At 36.9% G+C, this 26,174-nt stretch overlaps 1 protein-coding gene across 1 annotated transcript; it reads left to right on the forward strand.

Moving 5' to 3' along the window:
* EIF3E (eukaryotic translation initiation factor 3 subunit E) lies at nucleotides 1-24,734 on the forward strand. The gene is made up of 13 exons (XM_082045708.1): nucleotides 1-148; nucleotides 1,868-1,982; nucleotides 4,777-4,894; nucleotides 9,747-9,789; nucleotides 10,246-10,350; nucleotides 12,467-12,592; nucleotides 13,933-14,057; nucleotides 15,149-15,275; nucleotides 17,344-17,445; nucleotides 18,430-18,539; nucleotides 23,281-23,383; nucleotides 23,589-23,723; nucleotides 24,565-24,734. Exons 1-13 carry the CDS (start codon nucleotides 59-61, stop codon nucleotides 24,601-24,603), a joined length of 1,338 nt encoding a protein of 445 aa, XP_081901834.1. The 5' UTR covers nucleotides 1-58; the 3' UTR covers nucleotides 24,604-24,734.
* The last annotated feature ends 1,440 nt before the right edge of the window (nucleotides 24,735-26,174 follow it).

Here is a 26,174-nt window from a genome sequence, read left to right on the forward strand (position 1 = left end):
GCCCGCCGCCTCGCGCGCCGCTGGGCCCCGCCTCCTTCTTTTCTTTCCTGTCGCCAACATGGCGGAGTACGACCTGACCACCAAGATCGCACACTTCTTGGACCGGCACTTGGTCTTCCCGCTGCTGGAATTTCTCTCCGTCAAGGAGGTACGTGGCTGTCCCGGAGGCGGGGGAGCCGGCCTTGCAGCGGGGGGAGCGGAGGAACGGCAGTCGGCACCACCGGCTGCTGCCGCCTCTCACGGGCTTGGGCCGCGCGGCCGCCGTCTCCTTCTTCAGACGCTGCGCGGCCGGGCCCGGCCCGTGAGGCGACTCAGGGTTCGCTTCCTCAGGGCGGAGCTCGAGGCTTCTGCGCCGCGTAGCATGAGGGCGAGGCCTGTGGGTTTTCCCAGTGCCGGTTCGGGGGAGCCGCTCCTCTCGCAGCGCCTCGCGTGTGAGGCAGCGCGGAGCCGGCTCCCCTCCCTTGGGTGTGCTGTAGCTTCTTTCCCTTCCTCGTGTTCGGGGGAGGGAAAAGCAAATTCTCTCCCTGCCAGTGGCGGTTCGTTTAGTGCCCGCTTCCCGGCAGCGGGAACCCTGGGCAGCCCTGCGCCGGCTCTGCGGCCCGGCTGATCGTGCTGTTACAGCCGTCAGTGCAAACCCTTCAATTTTAAACCGTCACGAGTTTATGTTTAAACCAACTGTAAGCCCCTCCTAGTGCTGGTTCTTGTTGGTCTTGTTACATATTTTTAAAGTATATTCCTATGAAGCTAAACTCTCTGAAGCGCTCATCTGATCCATTTTAAAATGGAAACAAAATGTGTAAAATAATATAAGGTTTGACTTTAAAACGTACATTATTTTATGCTTCAGAAGTGAACGAATTCATCATATATACATTGACATTACCTAATCAGTTTTCATGTTAAGTGTATGGACTTTGCTTGATGTCTTTTGTCTTTGGGGCACTTTCAGTATTTTGGCATTTGTACATCAGCTCAAGTTAATGACACAGACTTATTTTTGTAGCATTTATCTTAAACAACATGGTGTTCTGAGCCAAATTAAACTTCTGCAGATTCTGTATCTGAGATGTATGTAAATGAGATGTGCTGAATTTTAATATAGCCCTCATGCAAATACGTTTTTGAGGTATGCTCTAGTTTAGGCCTTCCTCTACAACTTGAAGACCTAATAGCAGTTTACAACTCGTGGCTAAATTATAGGGTAGGAACTTTAAAAAACAATTTGACGAACTTGAAAGAACACCATCTGATTACGCAAGCTAAATTAAATTGTGTCTTCTGTTACAGATCTAACAACATATTTTGGATTAATCTGTGCTACAATTAAATTATAAATTTGATCGAGTGTCTTTTATGATATCCACTTTCAATTATTTGATTACCCTGCACTGTTTAGCATGTTATTTTGTGAAAAAGTGTTAACTACTTTGAAAGGAAAATTGATTAAAGCTTTATTTTTTAAATTATATATATGTGTTTATATATAAAAAAAATATATATATAATATTCAGAGTTTTTCCTTGTTGGATTTTTTTCCCCAGGAGTTGTAAAAGGGATTACCTTTCCTACTAAGGGAATAGTAACAGAAAATGTTACTTGTCTTCTAACTAGTCTTTGAAGTTCCTGCATTCATAAATACTAGGAAATTGCTGGTACCTTGCCAAGACTGGAAATGCAGGGAGGCTGTATAGTAAGCACACTAAATGACAGAGCTGTGAGATCTTGCAAAGCTATGAGATTTGATGTTTAAAACTATTTAATTGGACAAAAATCTATAAATAAACTGTGCCATAAAGGTAACTGCCTAATGTGAATTGGAAAATATTTCATAATATTCCAAGAAATCTGTTCATAATTCCTGTTTCAGATATACAATGAAAAAGAGTTACTCCAAGGAAAACTGGATCTCCTTAGTGATACCAACATGGTGGATTTTGCTATGGATGTGTACAAAAATCTTTATTCTGATGAAATTCCACATGGTAAGCTGTTCATTTAGAAGTAAAATTTGTTTTACAACGTTTCTATCTAAAATAATAAATAGTTAATGGTAATTTGCTTGTTGCACTCAAAAACTAGTGTACTGTTTAACTTTGGCCTTAATGAAAGGTTTTACAATACTGAAACAAATAGAATCTCCTAACCCTGGGAAGTTTGGGTTTGTTGGTCTGTCAGGAACGTAGGCTTTGAGTGACACGTGAATTATTCAGTGCTGATTTGGTCATTTCAAGCACTTAAAACGAATAGAGTTGCTCTCCAATTAAACACTATTGCACAATTACTTGAGATTACTAAACTTTTTCTTGAAGCATCCGGTATATTAGGTAGTAATTGCATTCATCTCTCTGTGGTTGATTTTTAGACTTTGAGGAAATACAGGTGTTTTTTGAAAATGCATGTTTTCCTCACTTCTGTCAACATATGAATTGCTGTTTCTCCAGAATAAAATAAATAATAATTCATATTATAATAATGAATATGAAATTTAATTTCCATTATTTTGGAAACTTTCCTATTTACTTCTTAAATGTATGTCTTCCTGAGGAGCGCTTGAAGAGGGGCAGAAAATTATAATATCTTGTGTTCTATAATTTCTATTTTTCATGAGGGTTTAGGGGGTTTCATGGCAGTTTAGGAGGAAGAGACTCAGGAGGGGTTTTTTTGTCATCGGGTACAAGATCAACTTTCTGCTTATGGGTCTTGTTCTTTCCAGGCTCTTTAAACTGCAGGGTTAGCAGCTGGCCTCTTGGGGAATATATGAAGAGAACTGATAGACTTATGGATGTTGGATTCAATGTTTTGACCAAATCTTTGATATACTAGCATTAGATGCTGTTGTTTATGGGTGTATATGCCATGATACGTGAGACTGATAACAAATAATGAGAACCAGCGTTTTCACTTTTGTAAACTAAGAAACTTTCACCTTTAGGCTAATTATCAGTTCTACTGATATTAAAAAGAAGTCAGACCTTCTCAAGCTGAATAGATCTTCCTCTCTCTTTCCTCATTCCAGCCCTTTTAAACTGTTGAAGAAGAATATTACCATTATCAGAAGTGAAATGTTGAAGTAGTAAACAGCACAAGAAATAGCGATCCTAGCACATTTTCACTACGTAACTGACTTTAATATTCTGGTTACAGCCACTTATTTAAGCAGGTTACTGAGTGTGTAATTTCATAAGGTCTTGGTTTCTAGAAAGTTGAATTAATTTGGTCACTGGGAGAGCTCTACCTTAATGTAGTGCAATGGTTTCCACACTTGTAATGTTTTTCATATACTTTTTTCAAACATCTCTCTAAGATTTTTATGTGATGACTTAGCTGTTGTTTGATCTTGGCTTTTATACAACAGTACAAAATTAATTTAAGCAAAGGTCATACTTTTCACAGAGTGAGTTGTTCAGGGTGCTGGCTTGTACAGCTTTCTATGGAAGGTCTTAACTTTCTCTGAGATCTTTCTGGTTTTTGTCATCTTCATGCATCGACACCTATCAGAATGTATGTACAGACAGGTTCTTTTTATTTGTGGAGTTGCTGGCTTCATTAGAATTTTATAATTTTATGCTTTTTTTTTTTTAAGACCTCACGGTTTTAAGTACTTACAGCTAAATTCACTTACACTATCATACTTAGAAGTGTCTCTGTGCAATTTATAGTTGCTTTTGTCTTGTCTTTTATGAGACCAGCTCACAATTACACAGCCATGAGATATCACAACAAAACATTTTTGTACCCTTAGTATGTCAACTGAGTGGTTTCTCTTTCATATGTTTTCCCTTCCTCTTTTATAATCTCAAGATTCATCTGAAGTTGGAGATAATTTCTCCTTATTGGAACACTTCCTGTCAGGCAAGTCATTCTTGAATTTAAGCTGGGTCACCATCACGGTGTTATCCACTTTGGACCTCCTTTACAAATGTGTGTGTACTCAAAACACAAAAGAAGCCTAATAGGTTCACTGTGGCATCAATTGTCCTGGTGTGTGGCTCACTTTGTGGTTTCTTGCATACTGTTGTTGTCTCCTGGGATGTGGTCTTGGCTTCTCTGATCCCATGTGTTTCTTGGCTCATACAGGCAGTCTCAGGGTGCTACTGTGTTTTTCTTTACTTTGTTTGGTTTCTTTAAGCTTATAGACTTTTCTGAATTTTATTGAAGTGTTCATTTTATTACACTGGTAGCACTCAGTGAAGAAGTTTGGGTCTGTGTAAAATAATCAACCCAAGCTGTTACTTCTATTTCCTAATAATTTTTCATAAAAGGTTTAATGTTCTAATTAAGCAGGCATAGTATTCTGAATCATAACTTTGCAGATTGAGCTGCTTTAAATTTTTCCCATCAATTTTCATTTAAGTATTCTAAAAATGTGCTTTCAGAACCTGACCAGTTAGAGGAAAATTAATCTTATTGGTATCATAGTGGTGTTTACTTTTTTTTCAAGATTATTTTGCATAAGTGAATATATGTTAAAGGTAGCTGCTTCTTTAGTGGAAGCCTAAAGATACCTTGTCTAATAAAGACTCTGCTCCAGCCATACTGGGTCTTTAGTGGCTTGATTATGACTCCATGCAGGAGGGAAGGAACCAAATGTTGGAAACTTTTTATTAAGTTAGTGAATTGTTAGATACCTCTGGATTTGTGACTTGACTGAGAGGACAAGCGAGATAGGAATTGGGAAGACATGTTCAAATGTGCTGTCAGCACCATGTAATTACAGGCTGGTTTCTGTAAAAACTTAAGGCATTACATTAAAATCTTTTTTGTTTCTGTGTTTAGCATTGCGTGAGAAGAGAACAACTGTTGTTGCACAGCTGAAGCAGCTTCAGGCTGAAACTGAACCTATTGTCAAGATGTTCGAGGATCCAGAGACTACAAGGCAAATGCAGTCCACTAGGTAATTTCTAATATAATTTTGTAGGATGGCTTGTTAGTACCTCTTGGGTGTTGATGATAGGAATGTTCTCTGTGTTGCAACTGCAAAGAGATACATTTTCATTTCTAGCCAATGTTTAAATAGTGTTTGTGGTGAGGTAATAGAAATTGCTGGACACAATTTGCTCTTTTTTCAACACTTTTACATGTTGTGCATAAAGCTTCTCTGTTGTTCTTAATGTATATGACTCAACTCAGGACAAGTGATAGGTATCATTCAGTGCAGTCAAATCAAGGCCAAGATTGATTTGAGGGGGATTGTGGGGCTTTCATTGTTTGTTTTTTGAGGGGGGTGGTTTGTGGGTTTCTGAGGGGAAATACAGGCTGAAAAAACTCAGATTCTTTTTTCTAGGAGACCATCCTTTTTACCTTCCATAGAGCACTGTGGAATGTTATCTTAGTCTGGGAAGACTGGTGGATAAGCATGCTTTCAGCCTCATAGCATGTATTTCTTTCAGGAGTCCTGTCCTTCCCCTTTACCCTCCCTCACACCCTGAACTGGCCAAGTTGTTGCTGTAAGGTAGTGCTCATAATAATATTTTTAAGATCTATCCAGTTTCCTCTTACTTTGCTTACAGGAGTAATTAAAGTAGAATGAGTTTGTCTGCACATTATATTTAAGGACTATGAGAATTTTCTTATGGTTAAGCCTGAATTGGGCCTTGTAGGAAAAGGTTCAGCTATAGTCATTGAGAAAGGAACTGTGAAGCTGTGAAACAGAGAGGTGGGCGGTATTTGTTTAGTGTAAATTACTGTTTGTTTGCCTTTACATAGGAAGCATTGTTATTACTGTTGCGAATGTGTCTAACCAACTCTGAAAAATTAGATCTCTTCTTAGGCCTTACCTGCTCTAGGATTTGAAACAGAGCTTACCACATCATACAGAGTATGTGTGGCTTGACTTGAGTTTGAAGTTGAAGCCTGTACTTGGATTTATTGTTGGCAAGCTTTATGCATCTATTGATATGGAAGAGTAACATTGTTCTGGAATTTTCTTAGAAAAACATTGAATGCACAAACTCTTCTAACCTGCAGAAATCTTCTTGGTGAGGTGTATTTTTGTTTGGGAGTAACCCACCTGAAGAAAATGTGTGTCCACAGTAGGAGGAACTTCATTAGAATTTATTCCTCGTTTCAAGTACAGAGTATCATCCTTTTTTTCCTTTCTAGTCTTACCCAACTTGTGGACAAACCTAATCAGCCCTTTTGGCCTATGTTTTTTCCACTCTGAACATTGTTTTCAGAATTTGTTATCGTCTAATTTACAACTTGGTCAGTGCAGAAATGGTGAGGTGCAGTGCATGGGGTCTTGATGTGTACATGTAACAAGATGTCAGCAGAAATAATTAAATCTATTAGCTTTCTGGCACTGTGGAAAAAGCTTTTTTTCTGTTCTGATATCAGCAGAATATACTTAAGCTTCTGCTGTAAAAAGCACTGTTAGGATAGGTAAGCCACCTTTATATTTCAGCATGGATTTTTAATGTCAGATAATTATATTAAGAAAAGGAGTTACATGTGCTTGTGACTGGGTGGTTATGCAAAGCCAGAAGCCACTTGACAGCTTTTGGAAGTACACCTTTGAAAGTGAAAGGCCCAGTTGGTGTTGGTTATCTGCCTTCAAGTTATTAACTGGGACTGTGTTAATTTTTTTTTAAAAAAAAGGACTTTCTATCACAATCCTGTTCAAATCTGATTTAATTTCTGACCCACGTATAGAGATCTTGTTCAATTCTTGCTTTGCCTTTTTAGCCATTTTTTATAATAATAGTTGGTCTAGAAATAAACTACCTTGTTGCAATTCAACGTAGTAGCATTTCTTGGATCTAGAGAGGTTGGTCGGTAGCACTTATTGCAAATGAGAAACATCCTGTTTTGAAGCAAGAGATACAATCAAAAAATACATAGAAATACTTATCTAATGCTGTAAAATATTAGCCCTGCTACTCATATGCAGCAAGTTCTGTTTCAGAACTGATATATCGTTTTTGCTTTTAAAATGTCTGAGGATGTTGCAGCTCAGAAACACTGGTTTTGGTTATCAGCTTGATGGAAATTCTAATCCAGATTATTTGGTTTATATGGTAATAGGGAGAGTTGATCTGAAGGATGTCACAGAATCACAGAATCACAGAATCGACTGGGTTGGAAAAGACCTCAGAGATCATCGAGTCCAACCCTTGGTCCAACTCTAGTCCGTTTATTAGATCATGGCACTAAGTGCCATGTCCAATCTCAGTTTAAAAACCTCCAGGGACGGCGAGTCCACCACCTCCCTGGGCAGGCCATTCCAATGCCTGACCACTCTCTCTGTAAAGAATTTCTTTCTAATATCCAGCCTAAATTTCCCCTGGCAGAGTTTAAGCCCATGCCCCCTTGTCCTATTGCTAACTGCCTGGGAGAAGAGACCAATCCCCACCTGGCTATAACTTCCCTTCAGGTAGTTATAGAGAGTGATGAGGTCACCTCTAAGCCTCCTCTTCTCTAGACTAAACAACCCCAGCTCCCTCAGCCTCTCCCCATAGGTCTTATGCTCAAGTCCCTTCACCAGTCTTGTTGCTCTTCTCTGGACCCGCTCCAGCACTTCAATGTCTTTCCTGAACTGAGGGGCCCAGAACTGAACACAATACTCCAGGTGTGGCCTCACCAATGCAGAGTACAGGGGAAGGATCACTTCCCTTGTCCTGCTGACCACGCTATTTTTGATACAGGACAGGATACCATTGGCCTTTTTGGCCACCTGGGCACACTGATGGCTCATGTTGAGCTTCCTGTCAATTAGTACCCCCAGGTCCCTTTCTGTCTGACTGCTCTCCAGCCACTCTGCGCCCAGCCTGTAGCGCTGCAGGGGGTTGTTGTGACCAAAGTGCAGCACCCGGCACTTGGCCTTATTGAACTTCATCCCATTGGAATCAGCCCATTTTTCCAGTCTGTCCAGATCCCTCTGCAGAGCCCTCCTGCCTTCCAGCAGGTCGACACTCCCTCCCAACTTGGTGTCATCAGCAAATTTGCTGATGATGGTCTCAATCCCTTCATCTAAATCGTCAATAAAGATGTTAAATAGGACTGGACCCAACACTGACCCCTGGGGTCCATCTGTCTAGACCTGAGTAGTGCGCTTTAGATAGTAGAAAGCAACTTTTGATTCTTTGACTTTAGTGAATTGCTGCTGGTGATTTGGAATATGTAGCAAATTCAGAGCTGTGTATTACCAAGGCCTTGGATCATGGTTTTTGATCCATGACAGTGCTATTTGGAAGATCAAAGTCTGGGAAATGATAGAAGATGATGTGTCAAGGAGACTTTGCAAGTGGAAGTTCTTTCAAGAAGCAGCCAAAACATTTGACTTTATTTTTTCTGTGCAGCTGTTGGAGGACATTGACTACAAAATGATAGAGGAATAGTCAGTATTTCTCATCCCTGAAGTATGTTCCACTGGAAGAAACCCATGAGACTATTTCATTGCTTCTACGAGTATTACTGAGGATTGTCATTCTTGGCTACCTTGGCAATGTGCCATTTCACTGTATAATCTTATACCAAAAGTTCTATTTAAACAAGCAGCTTTACAGTTGATTTTGGAGTAAATGGGAAAATTGTCCCCTATATACACTTCTACTGTACCTTTGTCCCAAGAGGAATTTATACCTTGGTGTTCTCATCTTCGCTTAAATCTTGGTACTCATTCTATCGTATGTCATAGTTCCATGAGTTGTCCAACTCATCTTCAGCACATGACAGAATGCACAGAAGAGATGAAGTAGCAGGTAGCAACAGGTGCAGAAGTATGCCTAGTGGGGTGTGGGGCTAGAGAATAGAAAAAATGTCATTAATTCTTTCTGTGTTGTATAAAGCAGTCCATACAGTCAAAGTGCCAAATTGAAAATACTTTCTGTTTATGAATATGGATTCAATTATGTTTATGAATTCAGCTGTGGTTCTTGTTGCCAGATGATTGCAGCAGAATTTGAACGGAATTCTTACTGTGTTGAAAAGCTGGTGTGCTAAAATTTCATTCTAGGAGCTGATCAAGATTCATTGCAGATACTGGATAAGAAATTATTCACTAAGTTAATTAGTGTTTAAAAATACCACGGGTATTTTAAACCCTGTGGTCATGAATGTGGGACTTGCTGGTGGTAGATAGTTTCATGCTTGCCTGCTGGAGGCACGAACTTTCTGTTGATCTAGATAATGCTTGTATTTTCATTATCGATGTTGAATAAAAAAAAAAACCTTCAGAAATGTGATCATATGTGGCATAGATGTTTAGAACTTACTAAGTATTGTTTTTGTTTAATAGTTGTGCATTCTGCAGGCATTTGCTGTGGTAGTGGTATTCTTGTTAACCACTGTGTGCCAGTGCTAAGCGGCTTAACTTTCACTTCTAATTCTGTTTTATTTTAGTCTTTGCCGTTTTTCCCTGTCTGCTGTTAAATTCAAACCACTTGGCTTGAGTAACTTGTGTAGATTTAGAACATGAGAGTGGGAAGAGTTCTAAATCAGAATGTAACTTTCATACTGAAAGCTAAGGGTGCCATCAAATTTAAAACAACTTTCCACCCTTTCATCACTTTCATTGTTGCATGTGACTTTCTCTATTTTAACTTCTTGTAATTTTAAGATTTTGAAACTTTGTCATGACACTTTAGGAATAGTTGGCTCACGATTTCTGCAGTTGTTTTTGCACAGCAAGTAGCAAAGTATCACTTCAAATTTATACTCTGAGTACTTTAACAGCTAATGGTTGCGTAGTGTGTTGTATGGTGACAGTTTGTTTTGTAAAAACAGCATTTTTTATCTTTTTATTATAGGGACGGTCGGATGCTGTTTGACTATTTAGCTGAGAAGCATGGTGTAAGTGGATTAATTCTTATATGTTAAAATTAATTTCTAAATGTCTCCATCCAACCTACCCCCTGGCCAACAGCTCTGAGCAGTTATGGACCAGCATTTTGGCCTGTCTCATATCAATGTAGCTAATAGGCAGAATTCCTAATGATATTTATTTTTAATGTCTTTGAACTTTTCATTTTTATACAAAGAAAAATAAAGCTGGAGTTCAATGTTAGCTGCATCCTTGTAACTAAGGTGTGCTTTACTTGATACACAATTTCACTTTTTCCAGTATTGGTATAATCTTCAATTCACTGGCATGGATTAAGAGTATAATAGTTTCCTATTTTCTTTCTTGTGTACAATGTCTTTCAAAGAATCTAAAGACTTCAAAGGTTACTTAATTGTAAACTTGACTTGTAATAGCATTTTTCTTTTTTTCTTAGTGAGAAAAGCTCTTTTTGTGTTCCTTTTCAGTTTAGGCAGGAGTACCTAGATACACTCTACAGGTATGCAAAATTCCAGTATGAATGTGGTAATTATTCAGGAGCTGCAGAATATCTCTACTTCTTTAGAGTTCTGGTAAGTTTTGGGTGTGTTTGGGTTTTGTTTTGTGGTTTGCTTGGTTCATGTGGTGGGCTTTTTTGTTGTTTTGTTCTGTTTGTTTTTTTCAATGAAATACTTAGACCAGTAAGTTGTCTGTATTAATTGTAATGCTTTTGAACTTTTTTTGAGACAATGACTATGCACCAAGGAAAAGTTGAAAATAACTGTTAATAATAGTTCTTGACTATGAACTAGCAATTCTGTTATTTTCATACTCAATTCAGAACTGTCCTTTAAATTTGTGGGTCTTGTGGTAACATTCAGTATGAAATACTTATCACTGTAAATGTATCCTGGAAAAATAAAACCCAAACAAAAAACCCACCACCCCAGAATGACAAAAAACATCAAAAAAAGGAATCAAAAAATGAATACTTGTTTTAGACAGTAATGAAAAGCTTGCAGGTGGATTGAATGTAGTAGGTGGTAATGGTGAGCTGCCAGCTTCTCATCTGAACTGTCACCTGCCTTTTGCTGAATCTTGTGATGGATTGAAGAGTATAAGTCATCTACCTAGGAAATACAAACAGCTTAATTGAGAATTGTAGAACCAGATTCATCCTGCGAAGCAACTTTTTTCATGTGGTTTTAATTCATGTAATTTGTTAATGGTTGGAGTGAATTTTGAGAATGGAATTGCAGTGTCTTGTCAGAATCTGAACACAGTATATTTATTTTTGGTGGTCAGTGGATGTGCTGTTTTATTAACAAATGGAAATGTAAGGTAACTACTTGAAAGTTCAGATACTGTAGCTAGAACAGCTGTGTTGCCTGAATGCAGTTATTATGAATAGATAACTGTAATTACATTATTTGGAACGAGCATAATGTGTGTGTACCTCCTCAACTAAAAGTGTCTGCTAAATTGGTACCTTGGTTACCTTGAAGATAATGGCTTCTAAACTGTGTATCTCTCATGGATATGTAGAGTGATTCCTGAAAATATGTAGTTGTTCATATATTGAGGTTTGTTTTCTTACTGTCTAATTTTTAGTCTCCTCTCAAGTGCTGCTAGGGTAAATAACAATAATTCCTGTAATTGCCTATCATTTAAAGAAGCAAAATTGGAAAATATAACTAACCAGAGTAGGGTTTAAAGTAGGAATGAGTTAAATTCTTAGCCTAAATGTTGATTATGATAAAGTCAAGTTCTATATGACTTTCAATGTTATAGGTACATACCATGTGCCTGGAAGGAAAGTAAAAGTTAGTTATGTAGGTAGGTGGGCAGCTGTCCTTAATTCTTTGTGCTCTCCTTCTGGGTTTAGCGTTATGTTCATCTATGTCAAATAACTAATTTTATAAAGTAAAGTAGTGTTTTTGTGCTGGTAATGGCTTGATACAGGACTTTTATTATTAATTCAGATGGGAGAAGATTTAAGTTCTGTGTGAAGAAACATAACCTGTGAAAGAACTATTGTAACTGATCTGAGAACAGATTTTGACACTGTGAATGACCTAAGTGTAGTTTGTTCTTGTATAAAACTAACACAGCTTGACGTTAGGACTGCCCTTCCAGGAAAGAGATTCACTACTGCAAAGTTGCAGTTCTACTGGACCCTTCTGTAGGAAGTGTGCTTTTTGCCACAGCATTAGCAGAAAGAACTTTGAGTGCTATTGTTTTTTTAAGATAGTTACCTACTGTCATAGGTTCTTTGGGAACTTGCTTTGTAATAACCTTGGTTTAGTAGTTAGAAGCATTTTAGATGGTGTTTTGAAGAAATAAAAATCAAACAAAACCCACAAACAAACAAAAAACAACAAACAAACAAAAAACCCCCACAAACCAACCAACCAACCAAAAAAAACCCTTGGAAAACCTCGGAACCAGTATGTCATCTGATGCCCAGCCATTTCATTTTTTCTTTTTTGATAGTATTTTCTAGTTTCTATTTTAGCAGCCTTACTGCTGTTTTTTCTTCTGTACCTAAGTTGTTTTTTAAAAAAAGTGCTTCATTTGGAAAGATAGGATGATGCAAATTTGATATCTTGTAAATTAAAAATAATGCCAGAAAATATTTTTCTTTTTTTTTTTTTAATAATACTTTAAAAAATACTAAGTGTATGACTCCGTTGCTGTTGTTGAGAATAGGTTCCAGCAACAGACAGAAATGCTTTGAGTTCTCTGTGGGGAAAACTGGCATCTGAAATTCTGATGCAGAATTGGGATGCAGCCATGGAAGATCTCACAAGACTAAAGGAGACAATAGATAATAATGTAAGTAAAATATTTGTCATGTTAGTAAGGTAAGAAATAAGAGCTGTTATTATCCAAGTATTATTTTGAATTGTGCAGTCTTGTTTAGGAATAGTTTACCACCTTTTCACTAGCTAAGTGGGACAGAAAATAACACGAAAATATGAAAATAACGCTTTCTCACATGAAAATAACACTATTGACAGAAAATGCAAGTAAGTTTCGTTTTGGAAATAGTTTTCAGCCAATTCAGCTTTCTCACCAGCTCCTGAGTTCAGATGAGCACCAAGAACATGGAAGGAAAGAGCGGGGCTGCAGTACTAATTCAGAGCAAGTGAAGTGATTAAGGACCTCTCAGTCTTCCTCTCTGCTCATGGGGTTTCAGTGGCTGTATCTGAAATGGGGAAATGCAGGAGTTTTACTCTCCTGAAACAGAATGTTGAAAATGCTTTTGGTGTTTTGGGTTTGTTCCTGCCTCTCCTCCCACTGCCTGAATCATTCTTTATCTGTGTGGCAAATAACTGATGTTAACACATCTTCTGTAATTTTCTCATCTTTATGAACCTATGTGGTTATAATGGGCTAGTAAATTTGACTTGTTCATTATGGTTGGACTCAATGATCCTGAAGGTCTCTTCCAACTGAAATGATTCTATGATCATACTCCCAAGTTGTTTTTTTTTTTAGGATAGAATCATAGTAGCTAGTTATCATGCTCTCCAGAGTGATGATTACTTGCTACGTCAGTTCATTCTCAACACATTGCTTTGCAGTCTTTGAACTGCTACTGAAATTTGGACCTATTACAGACACTTAGAGCTGAATCATTATTTGTGTAGTATCAGCTGGTTCAAATGAAGATAGTTACATTCATCTTTCTTGGCTGAAAGTGATTGTGGTGTTTCATCATTGTCTGAGAGTGTATGGCAAAAGAGCTCTTGTGAGGTTTTGGAGAGGAAGAAAGACTGAGAAGCTAGAGAAGTCAAGTAGTTCTTCAGATCACATCTGAAGAGTACAAGAAACAACATTCCAGATAAAAAAGGGAAGTAATAACTTATGTTAGTGTAGTGGTCTTTAGAGAACTAAAATCTATGCTCTTGCCGTAACAGAATATGCATTTTAGCAAACAATTTGGAATATAATATTGGAAAATTTATCTTTGTTATAATTTTTGGCAGATTTATCTCTAACAGAGGACAGTTTAAAAAGCTGGATATCAAACTTGGCCTGAGTGTGATAACAGCTAAGAGGAGCCAATGGAAAAATCACAAGTTTTTGAACAATTACAGGTTTCCATGCATTAATTCTCATGCAAACTAACTGTATTTTATTTGAAGTAAACCAACATTGTTTTCTTTCAGTCTGTCAGCTCTCCCCTGCAGTCTCTTCAGCAAAGAACATGGCTCATCCACTGGTCTTTGTTTGTGTTTTTCAATCATCCTAAAGGGAGAGACAATATCATTGACCTTTTTCTCTATCAACCACAGTAAGTTGTTTTGTTCTGTGTTGGGGTCTTTAAATCAAAATGAAGGCAAATGATGAATATGCAGCCTTGTCGAACTCTTTTCAGCTCAAAGCGTCAACCTGTTTCAGAAGTTCTAATGATATTAACGCTTTTTTTTTTTTTTTCTGAGCCTTTTTCTGAATTTTCATGTATAATCTGCATTTCTTCATGGTCTTACTTCCTTTTCAAGAAGGATGGGCAGTGAAGTAGGAAGAACTGTCTTGTTTTTTTCTGGTGCTTGTGGGGGGTGGAATAACTGCTTTTACTAGATTCTTAACTCCTTCCACATCTTTTACAACTGTAGGGGAAGGTATTGTTCTATTTTGATTTTACAAAACCTATTTATGGAGAGTTCTTGAGGAAAATCTGAGAAGAATAAAATTATATAGCCATTTGTGGGAGGAGTATTTTTTGTGTAGATCCAGGAGTCTAGAACAGCTTAACGCTGAGAAATCAGTTATAAGTTTTTGCCCTCCTTTTAGTACCTTGTTGGAGGTGATGTATTAGAATAGGAAAATTGTACTAAAGAAAAGCGGTTGAATTTTTTGGATTATGATCCCAGTAGACTGGTAATTTGTAGTGGGCTTTTTTACCTCCTTTTTGATTCATGGCGTATGTTTGTTTTTTTCATTTTAATTTATACTTCTCACTTGTAAATATGGGCTAATTTATTGGAAGATTGAAGGGGAAAGTTGCAGGTTCGGATGGAGATACAAGGAAGGACTTCCTGTGGTTCCATGTGCCCATGCAAACCCCTTTTGTGAAATCATTGTAACTGACAGACCAGTGTTGACCTGAACTAAGCATATGGACTGTTAGTTTGCAGAGGTAGCCCCTTTGCTACTCTCCCCAGTGCACTGCCGCCGTCTCTTCCCCTTGCTTCCCTCCTTCCTCTCCCTGTCTGAAAGGATTATCACAAGGTTAACAAAAATGAATCATCCTCCCATATTTGAATAAATGGTCGGTCATAAGCCCTGGTATTATATTGCATTAAAAATGTAAGCTATTCATTATTAATACTGTTTTGATGCAAAATCGCATTATCTGAGCTTTATGTAAATTTTGCTTTCTAGGTATCTCAATGCAATTCAGACGATGTGCCCACATATCCTCAGATATCTGACTACTGCAGTCATAACAAATAAGGATGTTCGAAAACGAAGACAAGTGCTGAAAGATCTAGTCAAGGTTATTCAGCAGGTAAGGACTGAAATATCTGTGATTTTCTACCTTCTTTTACTGAGACTTCATGATACCTGTCTTCTAATAATATGCCTGTTGTCCATTTTCTCTCATTGAACTCACTTTTCACTGTGAAGTAAAATGCATGACAGTCAGTAGGAGAATAGAATCATTTTTTTCCTCCTTTCAATGAGCAATGAGTAAAATAGAATATGTTCTCAATTGTGCTTTTTTTTTTTCTGTGTGATTAAATGCAGAAAATTCTGTGAGATGTGTAAAATGGCTTTGGATCTGATTCTTCTTCTACAGCCATCCCTACAAGAAATAGTGTGAATAAGGGATCTAGTTTGTTTCAAAACAACTAAGCTGTGTGCATTGTTTTGTGTTCATGTGCATTTTCTTGAAAAAGCCTCCGTTGTCACAGTTGTATGTGGATATAGACATGAACAAGAGCAATCGGTGTTGTGCTTGATAGCAATCAAGGGGGCTATGGCAAAGACTTTTAGTTGAAATCGGTGTGCAGCTTGTATACAAGCCATCATGCTAGAAAAACATTATTGTAATAACATTTTGAATAATAAACTATGATATATATATATGTGACAGTGCAGTTGTTACAGGCTAGCAATCAATTATATCCACTTTAAGCACTGATGTCCCTACCTATGCAAAGCACGATCAATGGAAAGATCAAATTTTAAGCACCTCTTAATCTGCTTTTAAGCATTGGTGTTCACAAAAGAAGTTTATAGCTTCTTATGCTACTAGGTGAAGTGTTAAGACTCATCTTTTATCTTAAACTAAAATGCAATTTGAATCTTGAACTTCTAATGTAATGTGAACTTCTAATATTGGAAGCAAAGTAACATTCTACAATTTTTGTTTTGGTTTTTTCTCTTGCACAATTACTAGGAATAAAACAAGGATCACTAGGGTGTTCATTTTGAAAATACCAACTGTTGGCTCTGTTTTTGAAATACCTGTTAAGATACTTATTTCTTAGTGCTTCCATACTCTGTATCATTCATTATATTAAATCATGAAGTGATAGAAGTGTTAGATCTTAAAGCAGCTCAGACAGTGAAACTAGTGACTTGACTACAGAAGAAAAACAAAGCATTGAATTAACTGATTTGCCAAATGTCAAATGGTAGGCTGATTGCTCTACTAGCAATTAGAGATAGCTAATACTTGCAATACTTTTGCAAGTATTGAACTGATAGGTAAGCAGTTTGTTGTTCATCTCTATTAAATTTACAAGGTGATTGATCCAAGTGTGTTTTACATAGTGAAGCTCTGTAACATGGTTAGCAAGTAAAACATTAAAAAAAAACCAAAACAAAACCCTTTTTTCTATAGAAAATGTTAAACCTAAATGATGAGACTGTAAATACAGTTCTTTTGAGAAGGAAAAATATCTTTGATCTAGAAAAATAAATCTTAGTAATTCCTTTAATCTGCTGATGTTTTTGTATGAAAAAGCACATATTGACAGATACAGAGTTGAGCTGTCTTAAAATGTGCATTAGAGACCGAGAGGATATTTAATTATGTCTAAATTTACACAGATGTGTATAGATCTAGTGTTCCTGCCTTGTAGTTGAGAAGGTTGAGTAATTCCTGTGATGCTGAAATAAATTCAAGTATTTTCTATGTAGAAAGTAGCATTATTTGTGTTAGCTATGGTCTGTGTAAATGGAATGATCATTCAGTTCCAAGTATGAAGGATTTGATGTTGGACTTGTCTTCGAAATCAGAATTTAGGAGGGATATCTGGCTTATGATATTTTAAGAAATGTTGAGGTTTGATACAGAACCAGCTCTTGTCTGACTTTTTTTTTTTTTTAACCTGAAGATTGCAGCACTGAATGTTGATGTTGAAACTACACTTCTGGTTGACTCTTGGGAGGAAAAAATGCACGCATCTAAGCAGCTTATATAAGAAGAATTGGGAAGTTTACCTTAATATTTTATTTAAGATGATGTGTGGACTTGTTTCAGTATTAAATTTTGTTTGAAGAATATAAGGAATTCTTGAGTGACCTCATGGCCTTGATTGCTAATATTGTTCCTGTTTTTTTTATAGGAGTCCTACACGTACAGGGACCCTATTACAGAGTTTGTGGAATGCTTGTATGTTAATTTTGATTTTGATGGCGCACAGAAGAAGCTGAGAGAGTGTGAAACAGTAAGGCTAATAACATTTATAAGACCTTAAGCAAACATCTCAAATTCACAGTGGCTAACTGATGTGTTTGAAGTGGCCTGATTCCATTGACAGTGTTTTCTGATGGGCTTTAATTCCTGGGTGTGTGCGGAGGTGCTTTTTGACTACTCGGTTTGTAACACTGAAGAGATTTAACAGTGAGGATATAGCTTTAAAATTATATTTAAGCAGTTCTAGAACAAGGAGTGAATACGTAATCATGCATTTGGCCAAACTTCAGCTTTTCCATTAGTGCTTTGGGAAGTGCTTGAAGAAAAGCTTGGATTTGCTGCTTGTTCTGAAGGATAATGCATCCTGGAATGGTAGTGGTGCAAAGTAATGTCAAATAACATTATGATAGTTAAATGCACATTCTTGGGAAATTCTTAGTTAGTCTACTATGAACACTTAAAAATACCTGACACTTGAGTTGCCTATTGTAAAAGTTAATATTTTGAACAGCTGAACATTAGTACCAGTTCTTATAGCCTCTGGTTTGGCTTTCATTGGTATTAGTCACCTAAGAAGGCCTTATCATCTTGACTGAATAGGACTGGTGGTCCTGTAATCTGAATTTTATAGGTCCACTTATACTACTGAGTAAGCTTATTTGCTTGGTAAGGAGAATGTTTATCAAATTGCAGAGTGAGAGGAGAATCCTACAATATGAGGGGGAAGTTAAATTTTATCTGTTGGAGGGATCTTCAGTAGACTTACGATAGCAGTAGACCTTGTTCCCTTCTTGAGTCAGACCTCAGTGATAATGTTAGCATGCTATTTTAATCTAGCAAGCTGCAGGGCAATGGTAGTTTCTGCTAAGTCTGTAGCTTTTTTTCCACACCTTAGAATGTACCATGAACTCTTTTCAGATGTACTGCTCACTGATCTTGCTTGCTGACCATGTCTACCAATAAATTACTGTTTCCATGTTTGTTCTCAATGTTCCCTTTCTCCTTACACTTGCAGGTGCTTGTGAATGATTTCTTCTTAGTGGCATGTCTTGAGGACTTCATTGAGAATGCCCGTCTCTTTATATTTGAGACTTTTTGTCGCATCCATCAATGTATCAGCATTGGGTAAGGTAACTTCTTAATAATGCCAGTACAGAAAAATCAGTCATAGATGACAGTTTGACAAACTGAATTTTAGTAGTAAAATATTCAGTCATCAGATGAAATTAAACTCGTTAAAGACAATTGGATAATTGTCTTGTTTTATAGCTTTAATGTGATATACTTCAATTATAACAATCATATTTTAAAGCTGAGTTCTTGTGGTTAACTTTAAAACAACCTCTCTTTACCCTGTCTACCACCCCAAACAAACAGTGCTTTCAAGCTAAAACTTTCTCATGGTGTCAAGTTAGATCGATACTGGGTTTAATGGGAACTTTAATAGCCAGTGTCGCCTAAGTTCAGGTGTCTTAATTTTGAGCTCAGTTGCACATACACTGACACAGAGTGTTAATATTAACTAAACATAAACTGCAAATACAGCAATTACTTAAATTTACTTGTATTAGGTAAATACAGATACATGTCTGTCTAATAGATATGTTATTTGGAAATTATTAGAACTGTATTACTTTTTTCATTAATTAAATAGAAAATAATAGATCTTATTCCCCGTGGCACAAAGTGAGTGATCTGGCTGCAAGAAATTATATTATTCTTAGCAAGGATGTCTGTTCACTCAAATTAATTTTATAAAAACCGACTTTTCAAATGGATCAGCTTCGATGCTTCTATTGTAGAAACTAAGCAAGAAAATGTTGTTATGTATGCTTGAGATCCCTTTCCACTTGGCCTTTGCCCCCATTCCCCATATTTCCACATCCCTTAAATTAGAAAGGAAAAAAAGTAAAGAACTCTGAAAGCTATAAAAATCTGAGTGGTAGAGAACAGTGCAGAGATCTTGAGACAGCAAAAACCAAAGCTGTTAAATCGATCAAGTTCAATGGACTCTTGTTACCAGCTTGCATCCAGAGCAAATGTGTGCATCTGGTCCTCTGAGGAAGTGATTTAACGCTGCTTGATTTCAAAAGAAAAGGACTTGAGAGAAGATTGTCTTAGAGTTTTGCAAGCCTATTGAAAGGATTACTTTTTTCCTGGATATGTATAGTTGGAGAAAGAACGGAAATTCTTATTACTTTTAATCTCTTCAATGTGTGACACCTCTATCTTCAGTGCATTTGGAAAATGATTCTTTATGTCCTTTATATCAGCTTAAAATAGCCAGTGAGTTCAATGTAAAAGGCAAACAGTGGATTTGAGCATTTTAGTCAACTGTGGTGTATTGCTTTAAGCATAGTCATAATAGTAAACTGAATTAGATACAGTGAACAAAACTTCATACTTCCTTTTTATAAGAAGGCTAATAGTTTATCTGAAATCACTTTAAGCAGAGTACTGCATATTTAGTGATAAAGGGGTTTTAATTAATTTATATTTTTTCTTCCAAATAGTTAAGTTCTCCTATGGATGAGTTTTCTGGAGGATAAAAACCCCGTCGTGTCTTGCTGTTTCCTATAAACGTTTTTTAGTACTGTGAATACTGCACATACTCAAGCACAAGTTCTTAATGAAACTAGATGGTTAAGCTTTTCTAATTGAAGACTAAATGTCTTTCTAATAAGTGTCCTTCTCTGATCTGACTCCAGTCAATGACCAGAGTCCAGAGGGTGTATCTTAAGTGTGCTTAAAATCTTTGTCAAAGCATACTGATAAACTGTGGATAACGTACCAGTGATTGTTACAGCAAAATCACAAGCTTTATGTAACAAAAGGTTTAGAGTAGGTGGCTGTCATTTATTTAGTGTTTATTACTTTACAGTTCATATTTTTTTGTGCCATTGTGTATTTCAATATCAAATGTGATAGAAAATGTTGTAGTTGGCTCTCCTTGTTATGTGTGATTCACAAATCTAGATAGCAGTGTCATTATTTTATGACCATTATGATGTGTACTGAGGCAAATTATATACCTGGAGTTGAGACACATTTCAGATTGACTTTTTTCCTAGCATGGATCAATTCAGGTAATTGCATGTGGAATCAATCATCAGTAATGAGATTCTTTTCAGTAGGTCATTGTGTTTTAAATGATAGACATAAATCTTAAATTTCTGTGCAAACTGCAGAAATTGTTAGATTCGGGCTTCTTAAGTGGGGTGCATAAGTATTTCTTAGTGCATTGCAGACTTGTTTTGGGAGAAATTAGCCAGTGTAAATGCTTTTAATTAAACACTTGTCTGGGGTGTAGTTCTGGTATTTCTTTGTCCAGAAATGATTTGCACTGCTATTCCTGGAGCTGAAAACTGGCTGGTTGTACCACAGTGCTTGATAAGGACAGTTTAACTGTTCGGAACAAATTGGAAAATTATTGAGAGGTCTGCTAAGCCTTATAATTGTAATCAGGATATATCTTCAGTGTATTTCCTCTGCAAGGATGGAGAAAACCTTTGCTATATGTGTTGCACATTGTATATCCAGGCACTTTGGGTGGTGCTGGCTCCTTCAGTACAGCTTGCAAGGAGACCTTAAAATAGAATCCAGTTGCCACAAGTGCTGAAATACGGTAATTTTTTGTTTCAAATGTGTGATAAAGTTTTAGATTTTTTTTTTAGTACACATACTTTTATTTCACTGAAAGATGTTACTTGGTAATTTTAGTTATTTTGTATTAAAATTTTAAAGCCTTGTGAATCTCAAAACTAGAAGATGAAATAAAATAGGTTTTTATGTATATTTTTACCCTGTCATTTTCATTCTGGGATTTGAGAGTTTTCTCAGTGTGTGTGCAGGAAAAAATACCTGTACAGAGATGCATTATTTCTGTCAGGTAGCTGCATATATGCTTTGTTTGTTCATGTAACACTTCTTAATTTTTAAAAAGCCCACCTCTGAAGAAGCTGGGCTAGTAAAATTTAGACATAATAAGAAAAGACAGTTATCTGCTAGGTGACATGAAACGCTTTATAGTTTGTAGCTTGGAATTTCTTTCTGGAAGTCTGTGCCCTCTTCCATTTAAGTACAAAGAGACTTTAAGTTATGAAAAAAGGACAATCTATGTGCTGTAGGTTGGAAGTGACCTCTGGAAGTCACCTGTTTTAATCCTGTGCACCTAATTGCAATGTTCCATTATGCTACTGAAGGCCTTCTCTAGTTGATTCTTGACTGTCTCCAGGGACAGAGCTTCCACACTTTAATCCCAAAGGTAGGTTGCTTAATCCCCAGTGTAGTGTCAGTAGCCATTCCTGCAGTCATCTGGAGGAAGAGTTATCTTATCTGAATCCTATTGGTGCTTCTAAAAGAAAAAGATGAGAATTCCCCTAACACATACATACATCCCACCCTGTGCTGAGTTCAGAATTTCTTTAGTTTCATGTCAGGTGCTTAACATCACTGATTCAAAGGTAGTAAAGCAATTTATAGCTTCTTCCTATTGAAACATCTGTCTTCTGCCTAATTGACTCATAATTCCACAAAAATTTACATCCATGATATCTTCTATTCTTTTGTCTATCTTAACTCTCTAGAATTGCTAATTCAACTATAGTTCTAGTGAACAGTAGCAACTGCAGTTGGATTTTACTTCCCCTTGCTTTGCCAGACTCCACATACTTTGTTACCAGTTTGTCGTGTCATTTCACCAAAGTGAGTTCACTGTAGGTGTTTTAGGTTGCTTATTTTGTATTCACCTCACTTCATGTCATCTATGTCAAAAAAAAAAAAAGGAATTTACTTTTAGTGTTGGGGTGAGACATCACGAACATATAGGAGAGAAGACTGTATAAAGAAGAGTATATAGTCTAGCCAGGCAGCTGAGCTAATAATAATAATCTAATGGGTAGATTATTAGTATCAAGCAAATACTTTATAATTGTCAAGAGAATAATTACTTTTTCAGGTGGAGAAAAATATGCTTAAACAAGATTCTGTAAAATGGTGAGAAATTGACTTCTTGTGCAACTTGGCATAGCCAACTGGCTTTTCGGTCATGTCTGTGGCTCTTACCTCATGTTTGTTACCTTAGTCTGAAAGCTGATGGAAGAATGAGCATTACAAATGTCCTTTAGGAGCCAACTGCCAGCAGGAAGCTACAGGAGTTGGCTGGAAGGCCACAGGAAATGCCATCAGAAGGAATTATTCCTGGACAAGAGTGTTTGTTTCGTTAAGGATTTTCCGTTCTTTGTGTTCTCCCACCATCCCTCCTTGAGATTGCAAGAACTTTGTGCATAGTGTATCTGTCACATCTTCTATACCAAACTGTCTTATAGCTCTTGTTCCTGAAACTTCAGAGTGAAGTTGATTACTAAACACTTTCCTGGACTAATTAGTCTAAACTTTTTTGATTGCTAGCTGTATTTAAAAAAGAATGAAAGCAATTTGATTGTTCTCTTTATAATGATGGCTGCTATTTTATATTGGGATTACTTAATTGATAATTTTCCAAAGAATGTTGCTTGTAGGTGAGGTTTAATAGGAATATATTGAAATTGTGCAGGTCAGGATTTAAGTGCAAGATGATGTAGTTCAGAATGACTAAGTATGTACTTCAGGATGGGAATTTCTCATTCACAATGTCTTGATGTAAGCAGTGGGGATGGGAGATGTGCAGGAGTGCATGTATATAAGCTTTAAAGTCATTTCAGTCAAATGAAAGTGTGCTTCCCAGGTATGCAGTATTTGCTGAATTACAAGTCTTGGGCTGTGCCAGATTTTCTCCTTATTTAACTTGTATTCCATAGTCCCTAGTTGTGTTTACCAGTATCAGAGGGATTCTCTTTCACCTTTTGATAAGTCTGTTATCTTTTAGTATGTTGGCAGATAAACTAAATATGACTCCTGAGGAAGCAGAAAGATGGATTGTCAATCTAATTCGAAATGCACGGTTAGATGCCAAATTGGATTCCAAGCTGGTAAGACTGTACAGACAGATCCAAATGAATTTGTTGAATCTTTCATTAAATATATTTTACTTAATTTAGGAACAGTGAGTTCTAATTTCCCCTGTTTGTTTTGCCGATGACGTTTGTGTTTTGATCCTGTGAAAGCTCTGAAAGCAAAGCAATAGATTAAAGACTGAGTGTTTTTTAAATTTGCTGTATCTTTGCTATGTTTTAGGGCCATGTAGTCATGGGCAACAATGCAGTCTCACCTTATCAACAAGTGATTGAAAAGACCAAAAGCCTGTCTTTTCGTAGTCAAATGTTGGCTATGAATATTGAGAAGAAATTGAATCAGAGTGGTAGATCTGAGGTTGGTATAATTTACATTTTTCTGAATTCCTGCTACCTTTTTTGTGAGATATATTTAAATGTAATTCTTTAACCTGTTTGTCATCATTTGGTTCTCTACTTCCTTTAAATGGTCTTCATCACCGAAAAAGGGCTAATTTTGAAGGGTGACATTTCTGAAAGTACTTACTTTTTCAAATGGAATTATACTTTTAAAATAATATCTGGATATAGTAGTGAGAGAAGAATAAGTGATACTTTAGAGTGTAAAATGAAGGAAGTTGACAGGATCATCTGGTTTTGCCTCTGTCCATCTTACAGTAAGGGAAGCTTTGTGAGGGCGAACAGTGTAAGGTATGTGACTCTGAGGTCCACTAAGGACCTAGCCATATACTCAAAACAAACAAAGTCACAAAACACACACAAAAAATTACAAGAACTTTAAGTATTTTTTAAGTTTTATTTGGCTTTCTTGCTACTTGGCTGAAATATTGATGGAAGCTGGACAAGCAGTGGTGGATGTTTTTTCCATTGAAGGGGAATCATATTAAACCTTTACATGATAATATTTTCTTTAAAAACTATAGCTGCCAAATTATTTTTGTATTTATTATCTAGATCTTTTCCCTTTTGAAACTACTAGCTTGGGGGACTCAGGCTGTACAACTTAATTACAGCATGTATTTCTGCTATATCAACACCTGCTTTAAACTTAACAGGACATCCTTCAGTAATTAACAATATTCCTGCTTTATAGCAATATGTCAATATTATAAGCTTTTAAATATTTTCTCATAAATTTTAGTAACCAACAGATAAAATAGTAATTTCATTTCTCCTGATCCTTATTTATTTATTTTTAGGCACCTAACTGGGCTACTCAAGACTCTGGCTTCTACTGAAAAATTTTGACAAGAGGGGGGTAAAAAAATCAGTTTTCATTTGACTAAAAAGCACATAAGTATGTAACTTTTGAGGAAAGGTAATTATGTGTTCCATCTAACATTATTTGAATAAAATTGGCTAATTTTAAGTCTGTGCATCTTTCTAACTTAAATAGATACTTAATTATGTTGTATAGGAGCTTTTTAGCATAATGGTGTTCTGAAACATTTTGGATCACAGTGTGTAAACTTTAAAATGTCAGGTCTGTTAATTTGTTTCTGTTGAAGCATGCTACTGCTCTCAACAGTCTGAGCTTGGAAGGAGGGAATTATAGTTATTATCTTTTGCAAATGTTGCATTTAAAAAAAAAATGCTAAAAGCAGATGGTACAAACAAATGGATCCCCACTGAACAATTTGGCCAAACCAAAATCTTTTTCTGCACTTCCATGTTTTTGTTTGTCATAAAAGCCTGGTGGAGTGGAGGCATGTGTAACCTACACCTTTTACAAAATCTAACATAATCCATCTGCAGAACAACTGGATAGACCTGTGTGCTCATGCTTCAGAATTTTTCCTGGTTTGAATCTCATCTTTAGTCTTGCCCAATCTTGGAAATTCTCTGGAGTAGAGCTTTTTGTTTCAGGGGGAGAGAGTATTTCAAAAGGTTTGGTGTCGTTTAAAGCTTTTATCTCGAAATCTGAAGTTCTGAAGATTCATGACACAAACATGAAGCAAACAAACCATCTGTTGTTCAACTGTTGTAATTTTGAAGGGGTTTTAAGTTTTTGGTTGGTTGGTTGGTTGTGGTTTTTTTTTTTTTTTCAGCCCTGGGTTTCCTTAGCACCTTTGCACTGCAGAATATATCATAGCACCAGAAAATCCAAGATCCTTAATGGCTGTCCGTCACCTTATTCTAACTATGTACCTTTTTACCTGTTTGCTCCTGAAGTTCTGGAGCTCATCTACATGTGGAAAGTTGTTTTAATTCACCAGCCCTCCTCCTTACTGTCTGTGATTAAATGCTGGCTGCGAACAGTTGCAGGAACTGATTTGCCCATGAAGATGGCAGGTGTCTCTCTTCAGAAGTGTTTTTTCTGGCAGGCTTTTATCTTTACTCTCCCATGTTGAATCCTGTACTATGCCAAATGATGCAGGGAGCAGTCCATGTGCTGAAGGGCAGGGCTGCAATTTGGGGAACTAAAGCAGGTTTGGAGGAATTGGCTGATGGGAACATCTTGAAGTTCAGCAAAGCCAAGTGTCACGTCCTGCATCTGGGATGGAATAACCTCATGTAGCAGTAGAGGCAGGGGTTGTGGACTAAATTGGAAGCAGCTTTCCAGAAAAGAACTTGAGGATATGGTGGACAGCAGGGTGAACACAAGTCAGCAGGTATCCTTGTGGAAAGAGTTATGTGCATAGCAGAACCACAGTGTCCTGACTGGGATTTATTAGCAGGGCAGAACCAGCAGGTTCATGGAAGTGATATTCCCCTTGTGAGAACACTGCTGGAGTATTGTGACCAACTTTGGGCTTCCTCATGCAGGGCAGATACTGATCCTCTAGTGCAAATCCAGGGGACGGGTGCC

Source organism: Streptopelia decaocto (genome assembly GCF_964273445.1).
Source record: "Streptopelia decaocto genome assembly, chromosome: 2".
In the NCBI taxonomy this organism is placed as follows: Eukaryota; Metazoa; Chordata; class Aves; order Columbiformes; family Columbidae; genus Streptopelia; species Streptopelia decaocto.